The sequence below is a fragment of the Oncorhynchus gorbuscha genome, linkage group LG15 (assembly GCF_021184085.1).
Source record: "Oncorhynchus gorbuscha isolate QuinsamMale2020 ecotype Even-year linkage group LG15, OgorEven_v1.0, whole genome shotgun sequence".
NCBI lineage: Eukaryota > Metazoa > Chordata > Actinopteri > Salmoniformes > Salmonidae > Oncorhynchus > Oncorhynchus gorbuscha.
In genome coordinates, this window is record NC_060187.1 from 10,104,111 (window position 1) to 10,127,770 (window position 23,660).

Below are 23,660 nucleotides of genomic sequence, written 5' to 3' on the forward strand. Positions count from 1 at the left end.
TCAGACCTAACACACACGTACACACACACTCCAGTTTCAACTGTTTTGCCTTATTATTATTCGACCATGCTGGTCATTTATGAACATTTGAACATCTTGGCCATGTTCTGTTATAATCTCCACCCGGCACAGCCAGAAGAGGACTGGCCACCCCACATAGCCTGGTTCCTCTCTAGGTTTCTTCCTAGGTTTTGGCCTTTCTAGGGAGTTTTTCCTAGCCACCGCGCTTCTACACCTGCATTACTTGCTGTTTGGGGTTTTAGGCTGGGTTTCTGTACAGCACTTTGAGATATCAGCTGATGTACGAAGGGCTATATAAATACATTTGATTTGATTTTGATTTGATTATTCACGTCAGGGTTTTTAATGGACCCAGAACTCAATACAGAACAATATAATAGCCTGTATTTTTACTGTAGTTTTATTTCTTTACTATTGGTCACCTAATACCTTTTTCTGCACTATTGGTTAGAGCCTTTAAGTAAGCATTTCACTGTAAGGTCTACCTCCACCTGTTGTATTCAGCATTTCACTGTAAGGTCTACTACACCTGTTGTATTCAGCATTTCACTGTAAGGTCTACTACACCTGTTGTATTCAGCATTTCACTGTAAGGTCTACTACACCTGTTGTATTCAGCATTTCACTGTAAGGTCTACCTGTTGTATTCAGCATTTCACTGTAAGGTTTACTACACCTGTTGTATTCAGCATTTCACTGTAAGTTTTACTACACCTGTTGTATTCAGCATTTCACTGTAAGGTCTACTATACCTGTTGTATTCGGCATTTCACTGTAAGGTGTACTACACCTGTTGTATTCGGCATTTCACTGTAAGGTCTACTACACCTGTTGTATTAGGCATTTCACTGTAAGGTCTACTACACCTGTTGTATTCGGCGCACGTGACAAATAAACTTTGATTTGATTTAATAAAAGTCACGCAGACCTGTTTCATTAGCAGTAACCCACGTGTTTGTCTTACAACCAGATATAGACTGACTGACAAGTAACATTTAAAAACCACAGTCATCACAACTCCATACACACATAAATATACACCAAAATGAGGAAAAACAAATAGAAATACACTCTGCATTAGTCTGCTGTGCTGATAGTTAAAACCATACTATTATGACTGCTGTGCTGATAGTTACAATGACTGCTGTGCTCAGTAGGCAGGTGGGGATCGGGTGTGTGTGTGAGTGTGTGTGTGTGTGGGGGGGGGATCTCTACATTGTCACTTCGGTCTGTGACAGTCTGGGATATGGAGGCTCTCATATACACAATCACATAGTTACGCACACACACAAGTAGATGAGCAAGCATACAGGCACATACACACACAGTCATATACAATATGTCACAGTGGTGGCTGAGGAGGCTTGCATGCTGATCTGGTCTAATTATGCGGTGCAGGAGAGAGGGTCTGTCACTGGCACAGTGTGTGATAAATACTGCTACCGTCATGTACCACACACACGCACGCACGCACGCACGCACGCACGCACGCACGCACGATCTGGTCTAATTATGCGGTGCAGGAGAGAGGGTCTGTCACTGGCACAGTGTGTGATAAATACTGCTACCGTCATGTACCACACACGCACGCACGCACGCACGCACGCACGCACGCACGATCTGGTCTAATTATGCGGTGCAGGAGAGAGGGTCTGTCACTGGCACAGTGTGTGATAAATACTGCTACCGTCATGTACCACACACGCACGCACGCACGCACGCACGCACGCACGCACGCACGCACGATCTGGTCTAATTATGCGGTGCAGGAGAGAGGGTCTGTCACTGGCACAGTGTGTGATAAATACTGCTACCGTCATGTACCACGCACGCACGCACGCACGCACGCACGCACGCACACTCTGATCTGAAATCCTGCAGCCTTGAACTGTAACAAAGTGGGATTAAAATCGATTTAATTGAGATTTTTTTGTCAACGATCTACAGAACATTGTAAAGAACAAAGTGAATGAAAAATTCGAACCTTTTATTAAATTAATGGAAAATAAAACCCATAATATATTTTGATTAAATACGTTTTCAACTCCAATACATGTTAGAATCACCCTTGTCAGTGATTACAGCTGTGAGGGTTTCTGAGTAAGTATCTAAGAGCTTTGCACACCTGGATACCATTGCGAGACAGACATTTTCAAGTCTTGCCATAGCTTTTCGAGCCAATATAAGTCAAAACTGTACCCAGGCCACTAAGGAACAACGATCAATGACATCTTGGTAAGCAACTCCTGTGTATATTTGACCTTGTGTTTTAGCTAGCAATGCTGCTGAAAGGTGAATTTTTCTCCCAGTGTCTGTTGACAAGCAGACTGAACCAAGTTTTCCTCTAGGATTTTGCCTGTGCTTAGTTCTATTCCATTTATTTTTATCCTAAAAAAAAAAAATAAAAATACAGACCCGGGTTCAATCCCAGGCTGTGTTGCAGCCGGCCGGGACCGGGAGACCCATGGGACAGCGCACAATTGGCCCAGCGTCGTCCGGGTTAGGGGAGGGTTTGGCCGGACAGGGATGTCCTTGTCCCATCGCGCTCTAGCGACTCCTGTGGCGGGCCGGGCTCAGTGCACGCTGACACGGTCACCAGGTGTATGGTGTTTCCTCCAACACATTGGTGCGGCTGGCTTCCAGCGTAAGCGAGCAGTGCGTCAAGAAGCAGTGCAGCTTGGCAGGGTCGTGTTTCAGAGGACGCTTGGCTCTCGACCTTCGCCTCTCCCGAGTCCGTATGGGAGTTGCAGCGATGGGACAAGACTAGAGGTCGACTGATTAATCGGAATGGCCGATTTCAAGATCTTATAACAATCGGTAATCGGTATTTTTGGACACAGATTGTTGCCGATTTTGAACCTTTATTTAACTAGGCAAGTCAGTTAAGAACACATGTTTTCAATGACGGCCTAGGAATGGTGGGTTAACTGCCTTGTTCAGGGGCCGAACGACAGATTTTTACCTTGTCAGCTCGGGGATTCGATCTTGCTACCTTCCGGTTACTAGTCCAACGCTCTAACCACCTGCCTTACATTGCACTCCACGGGGAGCCTGTGCGGCAGGCTGACTACCTGTTACGCGAGTGCAGCAAGAAGCCAAGGTAAGATGCTAGCTAGCATTAAACTTATCTTACAAAAAACAATCAATCTTAACATAATCACTAGTTAACTACACATGGTTGATGAGATTACTAGTTAATCTAGCATGTCCTGCGTTGCATATAATCGATGCGGTGCCTGTTAATTTATCATTGAAACACAGCCTACTTCGCCAAACGGGTGATGATTTAACAAGCGCATTCGCGAAAAAAACACTGTCGTTGCTCCAACGTGAACCTAACCATAAACATCAATGCCTTTCTTAAAATCAATACACAAGTATATATTTATTTAAACCTGCATATTTAGTTAATATTATAACATGAATTTCAGAGAAAACAGAGTCAGCAGTTTGGGCCGCCTGGCTCGTTGCGAACTGTGTGAAGACCATTTCTTCCTAACAAAGACCGTAATTAAATTTGCCAGAATTGTACATAATTATGACATGACATTGAAGGATGTACAATGTAACAGCAATATTTAGACTTAAGGATGCCACCCGTTAGATAAAATACGTAACCACGGTTCCGTATTTCACTAAAATAATAAACGTTTTGTTTGTTTTTCGAAATGATAGTTTTCCGGATTTGACCATATTAATGACCTAAGGCTCGTATTTCTGTGTGTTATTATGTTATAATTAAGTCTATGATTTGATAGAGCAGTCTGACTGAGTGATGGTAGGCACCAGCAGGCTCGTAAACATTCATTCAACAGCACTTTCATGTGTTTGCCAGCAGCTCTTCGCTGTGCTTCAAGCATTGAGCTGTTTATGACTTCAAGCCTTTCAACTCCCGAGATTAGGCTGGTGTAACCGATGTGTAATGTCTAGCTAGCTAGTGGGGTGCGCGCTAATAGCGTTTCAATCGGTGACGTCACTAGCTCTAAGACCTTGAAGTAGTTGTTCCCCTTGCTCTGCAAGGGCCGCGGCTTTTGTGGAGCGATGGGTAATTATGCTTCGAGGGTGGCTGTCGATGTGTACCTGGTTCGAGCCCAGGTAGGGGCGAGGAGAGGGATGGAAGCTATACTGTTACACTGGCAATACTAAAGTGCAGATAAGAAAATCCAATAGTCAAAGGTATATGGAATAAAATAAATAGTCATATAATTCTTATTTCTCCAAGAGAAATAGTCCTATAATTCCTATATGAACTACAGCCTAAAACTTCTTACCTGGGAATATTGAAGACTCATGTTAAAAGGAACCACCAGCTTTCATATGTTCTCATGTTCCGAGCAAGGAACTTAAACGTTATCTTTCTTACATGGCACATATTACAATTTAATTTCTTCTCCAACACTTTGTTTTTGCATTATTTAAACCAAATTGAACATGTTTCATTATTTATTTGAGGCTAAATGGATTTTATTGATGTATTATATTAAGTTAAAATAAGTGTTGATTCAGTATTGTTGTAATTATCATTATTACAAATAAATAAATCAATTATATATCTATTTTTTATTTTTAAGTCTGATTAATCGGTATCAGCTTTTTTTGGTCTTCCAATAATCAGTATCGGTATCAGCGTTGAAAAATCATAATCGGTCGACCTCTAGACAAGACTGTTACTACCAATTGGAAATCACGAAATTGGGGAGAAAAGGTAAAAAATAATAATTCAAAAATAAGGGTTGAATGCTTGCTTAATGACCGAAGACATTTCAGCTTTTCATTTTTAACTAATCTCTAAACATTTCTAAAAACAGAACTCCACTTCGGCATTATGGGTTATTGTGTGTAGATCAGTGACAAAACGTAAAAAATGTAACCCATTTCAAACACAGGCTGTAACACAACAAAATGTTGTTCCGGAGGCACCGTAATTGCGTCTTACCATCCCATACGGTGCGGTGCCTTCGACCACATCTTCAGATCAACCATAAATTGGATTTAAGGATAAAAGACAAATCTAATCCTTGATTCACACATGAATTGTCTGAGAAATTACAATGAATAAATGTAGCTTGGGCTAAGGATAGACTGAATGATGCTGTCCTTCAGGAATTTGGGAAATAAATGTCTATCTCTGGTTAGAAAAGTGAAACATATTTATTTTAATTGTGTATCAGAGAGGGGTGGTAAAATCCAGCCAACTTCTGGAAAGTGGTCAAATCTTTGAAACAAAACTCCACCCCCTCGTTGCCCCAGCAGGTTTTGAAAGCCTCTGGTCCCATACGAGACAATTCGGGAAATTTGTAGTGCTTTTAGTAACCATTTTACTTCCTCTGGCCACCTGTTTGAAAGGATAGTCTATGGAAATATATCTCATTCCACTAGAGGGAGTCTTTTAGTCACCTCAGAACAGACTGTACGGAATGCTGCTCTAACAGACTCACATACTACATTTTTATTTGAACAATTTGATGTCTATGATGTATTAAGTGCCTTGCTAACGGTCGATGTAAAGAAATCCACAGGGGCTGATTCATGTGACCTCTTCTTACTACAGCTCACTGCCCCACGCATTGCTGCACCTTTTAACCTGGAGTTTTAACCTGGAGTTAATCTTTAAGATTTGTAAAGCGGCATATGTCCTCCCCCCTACATAAAGGCGGAGATACTTCTGACTTAGCCCAATCTCCAAGTTATCTTGCCTAGGTCAGGTATTAAAATCCCTGGTAAACTTCCAGTTAAGATCCAAGTTATCTTGCCTAGGTCAGGTATTAGAATCCCTGGTAAACTCCCAGTTAAGATCCAAGTTATCTTGCCTAGGTCAGGTATTAGAATCCCTGGTAAACTCCCAGTTAAGATCCAAGTTATCTTGCCTAGGTCAGGTATTAGAATCCCTGGTAAACTCCCAGTTAAGATCCAAGTTGTCTTGCCTAGGTCAGGTACTAGAATCCCTGGTAAACTCCCAGTTAAGATATTTTTAAACTTCTCACTCTATTCTAAATATGCACCAGTCTGGTTTCAGACCTGGAGATAGCACTGTTTCAGCCACAATGCTTGTTTAAGATGACAGATGATGGTGTTAAAATGCCTAGATCATGAAAAACATTGTGCTGCCTTAAGTATAGACCTTTTCCAGGCATTTGACACTGTTTACTATTCCCTACTCATTCAAAATCTGTCTGAAATAGGCCTGGAACAGGAGTCTTGCGTGAAGAACTATGACAGACAGAACACAATGTGTGCTTTTTAAAGGTTTATTTTTTTTTTGTGAAAAATATTGCCTCTCAAAGAACAGCAGGAAGCAGATTGTAGAGTCAACTTTCCTGCCAGTTCGTGACTATGGTGACACCACTTGCCAAAATGCAGCAGCCACTACTCTTAAAACCTTGGATGCCGTTTACCATAACGCCCGTGGCTTTATTACAGGTGACTGTTTTAATACTCCTCACTGCTTCCTGTATCAGAAGGTCGGCTGGACATCACTAAAGTCCAGTACAACACTTCATTACTCCTTTGTTTACAAAGCTCTTCTCCACAAGCTTCCAAAATACCTCACTTCCCTGTTGAAATAGAAAAACATAAGATACCAAACCCCGTTCGCAGGGTTGGTTACCTCGAGGTCCCGCTTGTCCCCACAAAGTTTGTTAAATACGCCTTTAGTTTGAATGGAATTCCTTACAAAACAAACTACACCTGAAGTGTGAAATTATTTCAGCTGATTATTATAACTTGTTGTAATAACCTGATGTAATGTATTTACAACAGTCTGATAGTTTTTAATCTTGCTGTTGCTGTTGTCATGACGTTGGCCTGGGGGTAGGTTTATGACAGTCATAAATACCTCTTCCCCCCTTTTTCCTCTCTCTACCCTACTGATGTTACATTTGCAAACAAAACCCTTGGTTAACATAGAAATTCTGGGAACATCAGAAGGTGGGGGGAAATTAACTATACTCTGGTATTCCGACCAGTTGAACATATGCGGTGGTACTTAATGAATATCATGTCAGTTCGGTTGTCATCTGAGACATTCTCATCAATGATAAGATGACAAACTCTACAGTGGAAAGTCTACACATCAGAGTTATCCGATTCACATGGAATTGTTGTTAAATTTAAATGTTTGAATATGAAATTATTCATGATGGGATGAAATGTGATGTTAGCTTCTAAAATGTGAGATTTGTGTTTTCATAAGGTTGGGCTCTGCTCAATCAGTGGCCTGCCCCTGTGAAGGGACATGGGCTATAAAACCTTTCAAACACGCCCTCCTCTCCCTTCCTATATAAGCTTTGACGACAATATAACCTCCTGTTCCGAGGATGTGAGGACGACGGTCCGATGTCAGAATGGTTCAGATAATAACTACAGAACGAAGCCAACATCAGCGTGAGCTTCGGTTGTGAATGGTATGAACTTTGAACTCTTATTCATTACAGAAGTGATACCTCCTAGCCGTTGAGTTAGCAACAGCAGCTGTAAACGCAGGTTAGGAAGGAACAGACAGAGTATCCCATCTACCACACAACGATGTTAATACAACGTATCCAATTGACCACCAGAGACATTCTTCAAAGGACAAAGGACTCGGCAACACGGATTTCCATCTACCACCAACCTACTGAAGCGCAGCTTAGAGTAAATATTTATTGCGGTAATTTAGAATGCATAAGATACTGTATTTACGATAGCACAGCTTCGCCCTTTGTTCCTCAGTCTTCCCGCTCTTTCACTCAAACCCAGCCCTTTTCTTTTGTGTAACCAGCTGTCATATCTGTTCAGCCCGCCAGGGACGTTTTCCTTTATGGCGTAATTTGTAATCAAGTTATGATTTAATTATGTGTATGTGTAATTCTGTGTGATTAGTTAGGTATTTAGTCAATAAATAATTCAACCAAATTTTGAATTGCTGATTCAACTTGTTTGCCAGAGTTCATACAGATAACCAAGAATTTACAACTTTCAGATGAGACTGATTTAAGATGACGATTAATATTGACTGCTATAGATGTAAAATATTACTAGGTCTTTAAGAGTTTATTCGGAAGATAACAGCTCTATAAATATTATTTTGTGGTTCCCCGACTCTCTAGTTAATTACATTTACATGATTAGCTCAATCAGGTAATATTAATTACAGAGAAATTATTTTATAGAATAGCATGTCATATCACTTAATCCGGCATAGCCAAAGACACAACACTGTATTGATGTTGTGTTTGTCCTCAGGGCACCATTGTAAATAAGACACTGACCTCAATTGGTCTCCCCTCAATAAATAAAAGTTCATAAAATAATTATAAAACACAGTGATAGATCAACTCCCGCCCAACAGACCAGATCTCAATAATGAATCACAAAAGCTCTTTGTCTTGAGGAAACTCTTTCCCTGTCTTTCCCTGTCTTCCCCTGTCTTCCCCTGTCTTTCCCTGTCTTTCCCTTTCTTTGTTGCTCCTGTCTCTGTCTCCGTCTTTGTCTCTGTCTATTTCTGTATTTCTGGTAAGCAGGCACAAAACAGAGAGAGAGAGAGAGAGAGAGGGGTAGAGAGAGAGAGAGAGAGAGAGAGAGAGGGGTAGAGAGAGAGAGAGGGGTAGAGAGAGAGAGATAGAGGGGTAGAGAGAGAGAGATAGAGGGGTAGAGAGAGAGAGAGAGAGAGAGAGAGAGAGAGAGAGAGAGAGAGAGAGAGAGAGAGAGAGAGAGAGAGAGAGAGAGAGAGAGAGAGAGGGAGAGAGAGGGGGGTAGAGAGAGAGAGAGAGAGAGAGAGAGAGAGAGAGAGAGAGAGAGAGAGAGAGAGAGAGAGAGAGAGAGAGAGAGAGAGAGAGAGAGAGAGAGAGAGAGAGAGAGAGAGAGAGAGAGAGAGAGAGAGAGAGAGAGAGAAAGGAACAACATTGTCAACATTCTTTCATATTTGTTCCCAGTGTTGGATGCGTCAAAATAAATATTGCATCATTAAAATTCCAAATAGTGTGGAGAATTTAACAGCTTCATTAATTTACACAGCTGCAATCCACTCCACAGTACAACTGTCCATATCCCCTCCACAGTGACAAATATGTTTAAATACTAGATATAAAAATATAGAAAAGGAAAAACCACTTAATGAATTGAAATCAAATATAGTGGGGCAGATTCAGAATCAGACTATGATGGAGATGTAATATGATGTGAGTGTGACTTACCTCGAGCAGGCTGAGATGAACTCCTACCAGGTATGGCATGGGGGCACTATGGACGGAATCATTTGAAAGAAGGATTTGAGTCAGGACTAGAATTATTAAAGATAATGACTACTTAAAATACTTATTGTAATTGGAACAAATATGGTCAAATAAAGATCAGATAAACATAGGCAACAAGTAAAAGAAACATATTTTTAGTTATTACAGTGATGTTACTGTGTCTTCAGCAAAACAATCCTCTACTTCAGATAATTGCCTACAAATAACGCTATTTACTTATCCTTTTCCAACCGAGACCATTACAACTGTAACGAGACATACAGTATATACTGTTATTGATAAATCAAGCCTCAGAGCTGTCCTTGTAACCCAATCAGCTAGCGCCAGAGAGGACCAGAGAGGACCAGAGAGGACCAGGAGGACCAGGAGGACCAGAGAGGACCAGAGAGGACCGAGAGGACCGAGAGGACCAGAGAGGACCAGGAGGACCAGAGAGGACCAGGAGGACCAGAGAGGACCAGAGAGGACCAGAGAGGACCAGAGAGGACCAGGAGGACCAGAGAGGACCAGAGAGGACCAGGAGGACCAGGAGGACCAGAGAGGACCAGAGAGGACCAGAGAGGACCAGAGAGGACCAGGAGGACCAGAGAGGACCAGAGAGGACCAGGAGGACCAGAGAGGACCAGAGAGGACCAGAGAGGACCAGAGAGGACCAGAGAGGACCAGGAGGACCAGAGAGGACCAGAGAGGACCAGAGAGGACCAGAGAGGACCAGAGAGGACCAGGAGGACCAGAGAGGACCAGAGAGGACCAGGAGGACCAGAGAGGACCAGAGAGGACCAGAGAGGACCAGAGAGGACCAGGAGGACCAGAGAGGACCAGAGAGGACCAGAGAGGACCAGGAGGACCAGGAGGACCAGAGAGGACCAGAGAGGACCAGGAGGACATGCCTGCACCGTCTAACATCATTAACGCCTCACACACTTCCCCGAAACGACCACCGCCAGCTCTCAACCAGGAAAACCCGATTACTCTGACTGGGGAACGTCACTATTCTCGAGGCTTGGCAGGGCAGGGCTGGCAGTGTGTGTGGGTCCGATTGTGTTCTGTGGCCGCTGCCTCAATCAGGTTAGCTGATTTAATACGTTCTGTTCTTTCTCTGTAACAGCTGGTCTGCTATAGGTCTGTCACAATACTGTAACCGCTATCCCTTACAGACACACAGACACACAGACACACAGACACACAGACACACAGACACACGATGCTGGAGTCATGGTATAAGACATGGTTACCTCTGTTTGAGACAGTGTTTTTGACGGAGGGTACACCCATTATTATTATATCAAAACATGATCAGTATTGAAGGGATACGTCGGTATCTTAGCAATGTGGCTTTTTTTCTACTTCCCCAGAGTCAGATCAACTCCTGGTTACCAGTTTTATGTCTCTGTATCCAGTATAAAGGAAGTTAAAGGTAGTTTCACGAGCCAACGCTAACTAGTCTAATAGTGGGCTGGGAATCACATTTAGCTGACAGTGAACAACAGCTTTTACACGATGCACAAACATTACAGTAAATGTATATGAATAAAATATTCTACTATATACTATATTCTACTATGATAATGAATATAAATACAGTATGTTATGTCAGTGGCTGTGTCAAATTATGGCACTGACTCTCAGAAATCCATAGGTTATGTCCTGGATCGATCGACCTAATTTAGGACAAGTTGTGTGTAAATATTTGTCTTCAGTCAACGTCCAGTCAGACTAGTTAGATTAGTGTTGGATTCAGTCAACTAGTCAGACTAGTTAGATTAGTGTTGGAGTCAGTCAACGTCCAGTCAGACTAGTTAGATTAGTGTTGGATTCAGTCAACTAGTCAGACTAGTTAGATTAGTGTTGGAGTCAGTCAACTAGTCAGACTAGTTAGATTAGTGTAGGATTCAGTCAACGTCCAGTCAGACTAGTTAGATTAGTGTTGGATTTAGTCAACTAGTCAGACTAGTTAGATTAGTGTTGGATTCAGTCAACTAGTCAGACTAGTTAGATTAGTGTTGGAGTCAGTCAACGTCCAGTCAGACTAGTTAGATTAGTGTTGGAGTCAGTCAACGTCCAGTCAGACTAGTTAGATTAGTGTAGGATTTAGTCAACGTCCAGTCAGACTAGTTAGATTAGTGTTGGATTTAGTCAACTAGTCAGACTAGTTAGATTAGTGTTGGATTCAGTCAACCAGTCAGACTAGTTAGATTAGTGTTGGATTCAGTCAACGTCCAGTCAGACTAGTTAGATTAGTGTTGGAGTCAGTCAACGTCCAGTCAGACTAGTTAGATTAGTGTTGGAGTCAGTCAACGTCCAGTCAGACGAGTTAGATTAGTGTTGGATTCAGTCAACTAGTCAGACTAGTTAGATTAGTGTAGGATTTAGTCAACGTCCAGTCAGACTAGTTAGATTAGTGTTGGATTTAGTCAACTAGTCAGACTAGTTAGATTAGTGTTGGATTCAGTCAACTAGTCAGACTAGTTAGATTAGTGTTGGATTCAGTCAACTTGTCAGACTAGTTAGATTAGTGTTGGATTCAGTCAACTAGTCAGACTAGTTAGATTAGTGTAGTATTCAGTCAACGTCCAGTCAGACTCGTTAGATTAGTGTTGGATTTAGTCAACTAGTCAGACTAGTTAGATTAGTGTTGGATTCAGTCAACGTCCAGTCAGACTAGTTAGATTAGTGTAGTATTCAGTCAACGTCCAGTCAGACTCGTTAGATTAGTGTAGGATTCAGTCAACGTCCAGTCAGACTAGTTAGATTAGTGTTGGATTTAGTCAACGTCCAGTCAGACTAGTTAGATTAGTGTTGGATTTAGTCAACTTGTCAGACTAGTTAGATTAGTGTTGGATTCAGTCAACTAGTCAGACTAGTTAGATTAGTGTTGGAGTCAGTCAACGTCCAGTCAGACTAGTTAGATTAGTGTAGGATTCAGTCAACATCCAGTCAGACGAGTTAGATTAGTGTTGGAGTCAGTCAACGTCCAGTCAGACTAGTTAGATTAGTGTTAGAGTCAGTCAACGTCCAGTCAGACTAGTTAGATTAGTGTTGGAGTCAGTCAACTAGTCAGACTAGTTAGATTAGTGTTGGATTCAGTCAACTAGTCAGACTAGTTAGATTAGTGTTGGAGTCAGTCAACGTCCAGTCAGACTAGTTAGATTAGTGTTGGAGTCAGTCAACGTCCAGTCAGACGAGTTAGATTAGTGTTGGATTTAGTCAACTAGTCAGACTAGTTAGATGAGTGTAGGATTCAGTCAACGTCCAGTCAGACTAGTTAGATGAGTGTAGGATTCAGTCAACTAGTCAGACTAGTTAGATTAGTGTTGGATTCAGTCAACGTCCAGTCAGACTAGTTAGATTAGTGTAGGATTCAGTCAACGTCCAGTCAGACTAGTTAGATTAGTGTAGGATTTAGTCAACGTCCAGTCAGACTAGTTAGATGAGTGTTGGATTCAGTCAACTAGTCAGACTAGTTAGATGAGTGTTGGATTCAGTCAACTAGTCAGACTAGTTAGATGAGTGTTGGATTCAGTCAACTAGTCAGACTAGTTAGATGAGTGTTGGATTCAGTCAACTAGTCAGACTAGTTAGATGAGTGTTGGATTCAGTCAACTAGTCAGACTAGTTAGATGAGTGTTGGATTCAGTCAACTAGTCAGACTAGTTAGATGAGTGTTGGATTCAGTCAACTAGTCAGACTAGTTAGATGAGTGTTGGATAAGTGAAGACATGGACAGATTGCTGCCAACAGAATCAAATAGAAAGACCATTCACACTGTTCATTACGGAGCAAAACCTCACTGGATAATAATGTGAGAGGAATGAGAAGAGGGAGGTAAATGTGTGTCCATTAGCTGAGTCTTACCAGCAGTAGTCCAGAAGATGTGGAGGCAGTACAGGGATGTAGATGTGTTGCCAGTACATGGGGTACAACATGGCAGCTGAACCGTGGACACACGCTGTTAACTACGGAGAGACGAGAGGGACAAACACAACACAATATATTATAAGAGACCCTCGAGGACAGAACTACCACTGGTTTTCATTTTAAAGGTAGATTCAGCAAGAGAGCAAATGGCTCTTTTGTGTATAATGTCATCTTGCTAAATGTACCTTTAATAAGCTTCAAATTTGAATAAGGAAACACCTAAATATTTAAAACCAAAGCACAGAGTATTGTAAATGCTGTGGGGGGAAGAGACTGTATGATCCGTTGTTTTACTGCTGCCAACGTATACCTCCCAGAGAACCATGTTAGTCAACACTGAACCCCGTAAGTCAACACTGAACCATGTTAGTCAACACTGAACCCCGTTAGTCAACACTGAACCCTGACAGTCAACATGAACCCTGTTAGTCAACACTGAACCCCGTAAGTCAACACTGAACCATGTTAGTCAACACTGAACCCTGTCAGTCAACACTAAACCCTGTCAGTCAACACTAAACCCTGTCAGTCAACACTGAACCCCGGTAGTCAACACTGAACCCCGTTAGTCAACACTGAACCCCGTCAGTCAACACTGAACCCCGTCAGTCAACACTGAACCCTGTCAGTCAACACTAAACCCTGTCAGTCAACACTGAACCCCGGTGGTCAACACTGAACCCCGTTAGTCAACACTGAACCCCGTCAGTCAACACTAAACCCTGTCAGTCAACACTAAACCCTGTCAGTCAACACTGAACCCCGGTAGTCAACACTGAACCCCGTCAGTCAACACTGAACCCTGTCAGTCAACACTGAACCCTGTCAGTCAACACTGAACCCCGTCAGTCAACACTGAACCCCGTCAGTCAACACTGAACCCCGTCAGTCAACACTGAACCCTGTCAGTCAACACTGAACCCTGTCAGTCAACACTGAACCCTGTCAGTCAACACTGAACCCTGTCAGTCAACACTGAACCCTGTTAGTCAACATGAAGAGAACTAGACAGAAGACAAGTTGATTTTAGTTTTAGCATATAATGTTAAATGACAGAGAGGTAGAGGGCTTCCTCCTTTTCTATCACTTGACCACCTAGTAATTGTAATGACCTAGACACATACACACGCGCACACAACCACGTGCACACACTCACGTGCACACACTCACGTGCACACACACGGGCAGGCTCGCTAGCTCATCCTGCAGATTAAAATAACATGATTAAATATGGAAAGACAACAGTGGTCTGAGGGCTCCGTGGGGACTTCATTAGGGCAAATTGCCAAAGAATGAAACATGAGTTAGCCAAGAGAGACCGTTAACACTAGCGCTACGGGCTGGGTCAATACCCCTGGGACCTGGGAGAAGCCGCTCCGCTTGGAGACTTCACAGCAAAGTGTGAACCGCACACGCACACGCTACCAGGAGACCTCTTGCCAACTAGCCAGCCAATGTCAACTGGCTGGAGAGCAAGCGAAAGCGGCCAAGCTTGGAGACTTAACTGATGCAAAGAGCACCCCCTTTAAAGAAAGAGCCTGAACGCCTGCGTAGCTTTAACAGATGAGCTGTGTGTGTGTGTGTGTGTGTGTGTGTGTGTGTGTGTGTGTGTGTGTGTGTGTGTGTGTGTGTGTGTGTGTGTGTGTGTGTGTGTGTGTGTGTGTGTGTGTGTGTGTGTGTGTGTGTGTGTGTGTGTGTGTGTGTGTGTGTGTGTGTGTGTGTGTGTGTGTGTGTGTGTGTGTGTGTGTGTGTGTGTGTGTTTTGGGGCAGGGAGGTTCAACCTTTTCATTTGTCATTAAGAGAGAGAGGCCGCTATCATTTATTTTCCTAGAGTCAGACCATCGTTAAGGCTTTAATCAACTTTTAATTGGTGTCTTGCTCCAAATATCTGCATATGCATATTCGCTCTCTGCCTCCTTCAAATAAAATACAACAATGCTACAGTCTTGTCAGATTTAATTCCCCAGCAAACATTTTTCTTTCTAAGGAGGAAATAAATCAATGGTATGAATATTAATGAGAGGGTGTATCAGTTGAAGAAAGGAGAGTATATCAGAGCTGTGTTGCCCTTCTCCCCCTTCTAGTAAACGGTGACAGTATAAACCTATTAAATAATGATGAAGAGAGGTCATTGGATCAGCGGAGGAGGGCCTCTCGTCATTCCCTCCTCAGGGAGACAGAGGAGGGCTCACCCGTTAGTACCAGGAGGTAATGGGACAGAAAAACTAGCTAACCAACTCCAATTATCTCAGCCACACTGAGGTTTCAAGGTAAGCTTCACTTAGCTCCCAATTGGCCTGCTTCACTCCCAGGTTAAAAGACAAGAGGTACTATCTCTCACTTCTAAGGACGGGGGAGACGAGAGGGTGGGGGTTCTACTGAAACCAAGAAAAACATTTTAAAAACTAGAATTAGATATGATGTGCTCCTCCTCCCTACCGACCTACTCGGCAGGAAGAAGATACGGTTGTAGAAAAGGAATAGCACACATATTTCCTCTCAAATCTAACTCCAAACAACCTGTATCTCCAGCCTTATATAACCCTAAACAACCCGTATCTACAGCCATATATAACCCTAAACAACCCGTATGTACAGCCATATATAACCCCAAACAACCCTTATCTACAGCCATATATAACCCTAAACAACCCGTATCTACAGCCAAATATAACCCTAAACAACCCGTATCTACAGCCAAATATAACCCAAAACAACCCGTATCTATAGTCAAATATAACCCCAAACAACCCGTATCTACAGCCATATATAACCCCAAACAACCCGTATCTACAGCCATATATAACCCCAAACAACCCGTATCTACAGCCATATATAACCCCAAACAACCCGTATCTATAGCCAAATATAACCCCAAACAACCCGTATCTACAGCCATATATAACCCCAAACAACCCGTATCTACAGCCATATATAACCCCAAACAACCCGTATCTACAGCCATATATAACCCCAAACAACCCGTATCTACAGCCATATATAACCCCAAACAACCCGTACCTACAGCCATATATAACCCCAAACAACCCGTACCTACAGCCAAATATAACCCCAAACAACCCGTACCCATCTACAACCCCAAACAACCCGTACCCATCTACAACCCCAAACAACCCGTACCCATCTACAACCCCAAACAACCCGTACCCATCTACAACCCCAAACAACCCGTACCCATCTACAAACCCAAACAACCCGTACCCATCTACAACCCTAAACAACCCGTACCCATCTACAAACCCAAACAACCCGTACCCATCTAATTCCACCAAACAACCCGTACCCATCTACAACCCCAAACAACCTGTACCCATCTACAACCCCAAACAACCCGTACCCATCTACAACCCCAAACAACCCGTACCCAACCCCAAATCTAAACCCCAAACAACCCGTACCCATCTACAACCCCAAACAACCCGTACCCATCTACAACCCCAAACAACCCGTACCCATCTACAACCCCAAACAACCCGTACCCATCTACAACCCCAAACAACCCGTACCCATCTACAACCCCAAACAACCCGTACCCATCTACAACCCCAAACAACCCGTACCCATCTACAGCCCCAAACAACCCGTACCCATCTACAGCCCCAAACAACCCGTACCCATCTACAGCCAGCTACAGGTTTGAAAGACCATGAAATAAAATATAGAATAAAAAAACAAAAAAAGTGAGAGAGGAGAAATGTGTAATCATTTTTTTCTTTCTTTCTCAAGGGGCTGCAGCAGAGAGAGAAGGTATAATAAATAATAGATGTGTGGAACTAAATGTCTTTATACGCTCCACACAAGACCAGGTGCTTAATATTCCTGGTGCTTAATATTCCATTCAATGGAGAATCACAGATACAGTCCCCAAGAACAAATAGTGGATTAGGCCTGCTTTAGCTGCTGGCTCCGGCCCTTTGGGACCTAGGGTCTTCCCAGTAATGAGGTACCTCAGCCGCTTCTCTGGCTGGCTGTGTGTGTGTGTGTGTGTGTGTGTGTGTGTGTGTGTGTGTGTGTGTGTGTGTGTGTGTGTGTGTGTGTGTGTGTGTGTGTGTGTGTGTGTGTGTGTGTGTGTGTGTGTGTGTGTGTGTGTGTGTGTGTGTGTGTGTGTGTGTGTGTGTGTGTGTGTGTGTGTGTGTGTGTGTGAGTGTGTGTGAGATGGGTCAGATTTTATACAGCCTGCTTCTGAAGGCACCAGAGCCCATGGAGCCCTGACATCTCTCCTGAGACCAGCCAGCACTCACATAAACTGACCACATTAAAGACAGAACACTAGAAACTGGACAAATTAACGCTGCTGTCTCCCCTTAACAGGAAACAGCAAGCTGTGGACCCTGTGTACCAACTAGTATTCTAATCCTACATAACTTTTAGTAATTCAACAATACTTATGGCCCAATAAATACACACTGTTAATTCAGTTTAATAAAAATATATAAAATAAATGCTTGCCAGACCTGCCTCAAGACAGTTATGGTTGTATAGGGAACTAACAACATACACAACCTGCGTGTGAGAACAAGCAGCTCAGATGAATGCAGTTAAATCAGTGATATTTCGGGAATGTGGGTGAAAGCAGACAGCTAATTATCAAACACACCGTTGTTTAACCATCAAAGAGCACGTCACATCACTTTCACAGGGCTCTGTTGTCTTATTCAGATGAGCTTTGTTACTCTGCCTGCTGAACATCTGCCTGAACAAGCAGACCAGGCCCACGCTCTCAGAGTTATGCTCCCCAAGAGGAGACCCTGCAACATATTATATTAGAAACTGGGTGGTTCGAACCCTGAATTCTGATAGGCTGACAGATATTGGTATGACAAAACATGTATTTTTACTGCTCTAATTACATTGGTAACCAGTTTATAATAGCAATAAGGCACCTTGGGGGTTTGTGGTATAAGGCCAATATACCACGGCTAAGGGCTGTATCCAGGCACTCCACGTTGTGTCGTGGATAAGAACAGCCCATCGCCGTGGTATATTGGCCATATACCACACCCCCTCTGGCCTTATTGCTTAAATATATGCATTAAGCAGACGCTTTTATCATGCATGCCTAAAAATGTTTACGTATGGGTGGTCCCGGGAATCGAACCCACTATCCTTTACAAACTAAACACTGTATTTGTCCTGTCCTGTTCAAACTCCACTATAGAATTGACTATATCCACACCATTATTTAACTGGTTTGAACTGGTCTGGGGGAGGAATAGGCAACATCAACAACACCTGCTGACCTCAATTCTCAACTCTCCTGCTCTGCCTGTTCTCCACTCCTCATCTTCCCTCCCTCCAACCCCATGCATCTCCTCTCCTCCTCTACCTTCTGCTCTCTCCTATCCCTCCCTCTCCTCTCCTCCTCTACCTCCTGCTCTCTCCTCCTCTACCTTCTGCTCTCTCCTATCCCTCCCTCTCCTCCTCTACCTTCTGCTCTCTCCCATCCTTCCCTCTCCTCTCCTCCTCTACCTTCTGCTCTCTCCTATCCTTCCCTCTCCTCCTCTACCTTCTGCTCTCTCCTATCCTTCCCTCTCCTCTCTTCCTTTACCTTCTGCCCTCTCCTATCCTTCCCTGTCCTCTCCTCCTCTACCTTCTGCTCTCTGCTATCTCTTCTCTCCTCCTCTACTCCCCCATCCAGAGCTAGACACCCAATTATCTCTGTTCTGCACTCTCTGTGTGTCTGTGCCGACAAACGCCTTGTGTCAGAGCAGAGCCACACAGGTGTGCCACTAACAAGTAGGTGACACTCAGACACAGAGAAAGAGGACACATGGCAGTAACACCAGGACTTCCACACACACACACACACACACACACACACACACACACACACACACACACACACACACACACACACACACACACACACACACACACACACACACACACACACACACACACACACACACACACACACACACACACACACACACACACACACACAAAATCTGGGGAACAAAAACCCAGACTACATGACGCTTTATCAACCAGCCACCAGAAAAGAAGCTATAGGGACGAGAAAGAAAAGAGAGAGAGAAAGAAAGCAGACAGAGAGAACAAGAGACATAAAGAAAGCAACTAGGAGCAAGAGAGAAAGAGAGCAGCAACAGACAGAAAGAAAGAGCAGGGAGAGACATCAGCGAGAGACAGAAAGAGAAAGCAGTGAGAGACCGAGAGAGCAGCGAGAGACAGAGAGAGCAGCGAGAGACAGAAAGAGAAAGCAGTGCGACAGAGAGCAGCGAGAGACAGAAAGAGAGAGCAGTGAGAGAGAAAGAGAGTGCAGCAAGAGAGTGCAGCGAGAGACCGAGAGAGAGCAGCGAGAGACAGAGAGAGCAGCGAGAGACAGAAAGAGAAAGCAGCGCGACAGAGAGCAGCGAGAGACAGAAAGAGAGAGCAGTGAGAGAGAGAGTGCAGCGAGAGAGAAAGAGAAAGCAGCGAGAGTCAAAAAGAGAAAGCAGCGAGAGACAGAAAGAGAAAGCAGCGAGACAGAGACCAGCGAGAGACAGAAAGAGAAAGCAGCGAGAGACAAAGAGAGACCAGTGAGAGAGAAAGAGAGTGCAGCGAGAGAGAAAGAGAAAGCAGCGAGAGAGAGAGCAGCGAGAGAGAGAGCAGCGAGAGAGAGAGCAGCGAGAGACAGAAAGAGAGAGAGCAGCGAGAGACAGAAAGAGAGAGAGCAGCGAGAGACAGAAAGAGAGAGAGCAGCGAGAGACAGAAAGAGAGAGAGCAGCGAGAGACAGAGAGAGAGAGCAGCGAGAGACAGTGAGAGAGAGCAGCGAGAGACAGTGAGAGAGAGCAGCGAGAGACAGTGAGAGAGAGCAGCGAGAGACAGTGAGAGAGAGCAGCGAGAGACAGTGAGAGAGAGCAGCGAGAGACAGTGAGAGAGAGCAGCGAGAGACAGTGAGAGAGAGCAGCGAGTGACAGAAAGAGAAAGCAGCGAGTGACAGAAAGAGAGAGAGCAGCGAGAGACAGAAAGAGAGAGAGCAGTGAGAGACAGAAAGAGAAAGCAGTGAGAGACAGAAAGAGAGAGAGAGAGAGAGACAGAAAGAGAGAGAGAGAGAGAGACAGAAAGAGAGAGAGCAAACAACTCTGGTCCTCGAAGCCAGTTCCACTGCGTTTTTTTATTGTTCCCCTCTAATCAGGGACTGATTTAGACCTGGGACACCTGGTGGGTGATTCCCCTCTAATCAGGGACTGATTTAGACCTGGGACACCAGGTGGGTGTAATTAATTATCAGGTAGAACAGAAAACCAGCAGGCTCCGGACCTTGTAGGGTCAGAATTGAATAACCCTGGACTAGAGAGAAGCGGATAGTAAGAAGTGAGTCAGTGACTGACTGCCTGAGGTGGTGAGGCAGTCAGTCAGTCACTCAGGGCCGTGGTGCAGTCAGTCAGTCACTCAGGGCCGTGGTGCAGTCAGTCAGTCACTCAGGGCCGTGGTGCAGTCAGTCAGTCACTCAGGGCCGTGGTGCAGTCAGTCAGTCAGTCACTCAGGGCCGTGGTGCAATCAGTAAGTCACTCAGGGCCGTGGAGCAGTCAGTCAGTCAGTCACTCAGGGCCGTGGTGCAGTCAGTCAGTCAGTCACTCAGGGCCGTGGTGCAGTCAGTCAGTCAGTCACTCAGGGCCGTGGTGCAGTCAGTCAGTCACTCAGAGCCGTGGTGCAGTCAGTCAGTCACTCAGAGCCGTGGTGCAATCAGTCAGTCACTCAGGGCCGTGGTGCAGTCAGTCAGTCAGTCAGTCACTCAGGGCCGTGGTGCAGTCAGTCAGTCAGTCACTCAGGGCCGTGGTGCAGTCAGTCACTCAGGGCCGTGGTGCAGTCAGTCACTCAGGGCCGTGGTGCAGTCAGTCAGTCAGTCACTCAGGGCCGTGGTGCAGTCAGTCAGTCAGTCACTCAGGGCCGTGGTGCAGTCAGTCAGTCAGTCACTCAGGGCCGTGGTGCAGTCAGTCAGTCAGTCACTCAGGGCCGTGGTGCAGTCAGTCAGTCAGTCACTCAGGGTGGTGCGTGGTGTCAGTCAGGGCCGTGGTCAGTCAGTCACTCAGGGCCGTGGTGCAGTCAGTCAGTCAGTCACTCAGGGCCGTGGTGCAGTCAGTCAGTCAGTCACTCAGGGCCGTGGTGCAGTCAGTCAGTCAGTCACTCAGAGCCGTGGTGCAGTCAGTCAGTCACTCAGAGCCGTGGTGCAGTCAGTCAGTCACTCAGAGCCGTGGTGCAGTCAGTCAGTCACTCAGAGCCGTGGTGCAATCAGTCAGTCACTCAGGGCCGTGGTGCAGTCAGTCAGTCAGTCAGTCACTCAGGGCCGTGGTGCAGTCAGTCAGTCAGTCAGTCACTCAGGGCCGTGGTGCAGTCAGTCACTCAGGGCCGTGGTGCAGTCAGTCACTCAGGGCCGTGGTGCAGTCAGTCACTCAGGGCCGTGGTGCAGTCAGTCAGTCAGTCACTCAGGGCCGTGGTGCAGTCAGTCAGTCAGTCACTCAGGGCCGTGGTGCAGTCAGTCAGTCAGTCACTCAGGGCCGTGGTGCAGTCAGTCAGTCAGTCACTCAGGGCCGTGGTGCAGTCAGTCAGTCAGTCACTCAGGGCCGTGGTGCAGTCAGTCAGTCAGTCACTCAGGGCCGTGGTGCAGTCAGTCAGTCAGTCACTCAGGGCCGTGGTGCAGTCAGTCAGTCAGTCACTCAGGGCCGTGGTGCAGTCAGTCAGTCAGTCATTCAGGGCTGTGGTGCAGTCAGTCAGTCAGTCACTCAGGGCCGTGGTGCATTCAGGCAGTCAGTCAGGGCTGTGGTGCAGTCAGTCAGTCAGTCACTCAGGGCTGTGGTGCAGTCAGTCAGTCATTCAGGGCTGTGGTGCAGTCAGTCAGTCACTCAGGGCCGTGGTGCAGTCAGTCAGTCAGTCAGGGCTGTGGTGCAGTCAGTCACTCAGGGCGGTGGTGGATGGATAGTCCTAGTTATCATACTACTGACAGCATGTTAAGAAGGCTGCTGTCAGGGCTGGGGCCTGCCGACACAACCACTGAGGGGCCCAGGGACACCAGGGGAGATGAAAGACACAGAGCCTTCCCAGCTGACTAGTTAGAGGGGGCCTGATGCAGCACAATTACTGTATACGGCGGCATGACAAGCCTGCACGCTCGATTGGCTTCCTCGGCCATCGCACCGCACCACGCCTTTAAAACAGTGGTACCACTCACCTCCGGTCACAAAACAGCAATAAGTCAACTGATGCACCATCATGATTTATTCCTTTGCTGTTGGGCGCTGGCAGGAAAGCCGCCATGTTCTGCTAGACTGACACAGCGGAATCACCAAAGGCCCTGACACACAGGGAAGGATCTCTGCTATGCCTGGAGCCCAGATAATGTATGCTGTCTCGCTGTCTCTCCGTCTCTTCGAGGAGAGAGTGGTAGTAGGGGCCAGCTGGATGCCTCCCCACTCTCTTCTTTAAAAGTCATGCCAGGGACGGACTAAGAGACACACACACTAATAATAATTGGATGGCTGGCTGGAGGGAGGGATGGACGGACGGACAGACGGACGGAGGACTTTAAAGGATAAAAGGCTTATAGAAAGGTGGAGGTCTAGAGATGGGCGTCTCGCATATCCTGTCCACATATCAGTTAAATAAACCTCAGACAGTTTGTCTTGTCACAAAACTCTAAATCACACAGAATATCACTTCCATCCGTCTGCTAAGAAAACAGCCGTCACCCGCGGCTCTGATAATTTACACCCTGTAACCTCTGGAGCCAGAGGGAGAGCGGCTGGGGCTCTGGGGCTCTGAGCGGCTGACATGGCGAGGGGGGGAGGAGAGAATGGGTGAGAGGAGAGGCAGAAAGGAGGAGAAAGGGGAAGAGAGGTGAAATTCTCCAAGGGCTGGGTATATCTCTACACCTCCCCCGGATCCCTCCACTCCATCCTCAGGGAGACCTTGGGTTCCAACGCACCGTCCCAGCCCCCCCCCCCCCCTCCCGGCGGTTCCGCGTTCCCGGGCTGCAGTCAGATACCGGAGCAGAACGGTAGAGATAGGATTGTGGATGACATCACTCCTGCTCTCCCTCTCCCTGTCATAAACATTTGGTTCTGCTGTCAGCCACGAAGATAAGAAGCACAGAGAGATCCACTCCCTCAGACCCAGCAGCTCTACTCCAACTACGGCAGAGAGTAAAAGTCTAATAACAGATAATAAACTATGTGAGAGAGTTAGAGCGTCTAATAACAGATAATTTAGGGCATGTCGGCCATTAAAACGTAGCAGCTTTAAGAGAAACAGTCAAATATAATCCTGGTTTAGTGCTGGCTTTACAGCTTGTCAGGGACTGGAGATAGAGCTGGTTGACTGCAGATGGACCACTGAACTCTGTCTTCGTGCGCACGTGTGTGCAAACCGTAAAAAACGAAACATTTAGATATTAAGTTTGATGTAGTGTTGTAATATCGATGAGGAATGCCATGTTTAATCAGACACATAAACCTACTTTACTACTC

General features: G+C 45.3%; 1 protein-coding gene across 3 annotated transcripts in view; it reads right to left on the minus strand.

Moving 5' to 3' along the window:
* Positions 1 to 23,660, minus strand: part of LOC123996600 (DENN domain-containing protein 1B-like) — a 230,509-nt gene that overhangs the window by 68,042 nt on the left and 138,807 nt on the right. For all 3 annotated transcript variants that reach the window (XM_046300091.1, XM_046300092.1, XM_046300093.1), the window contains 2 exons: positions 13,110 to 13,210; positions 9,195 to 9,240 (listed from right to left, as the gene is read on the minus strand). In XM_046300091.1, coding sequence (XP_046156047.1) covers positions 9,195 to 9,240; positions 13,110 to 13,210 — 147 coding nt within the window. The remainder of the gene's footprint in view (positions 1 to 9,194; positions 9,241 to 13,109; positions 13,211 to 23,660) is intronic.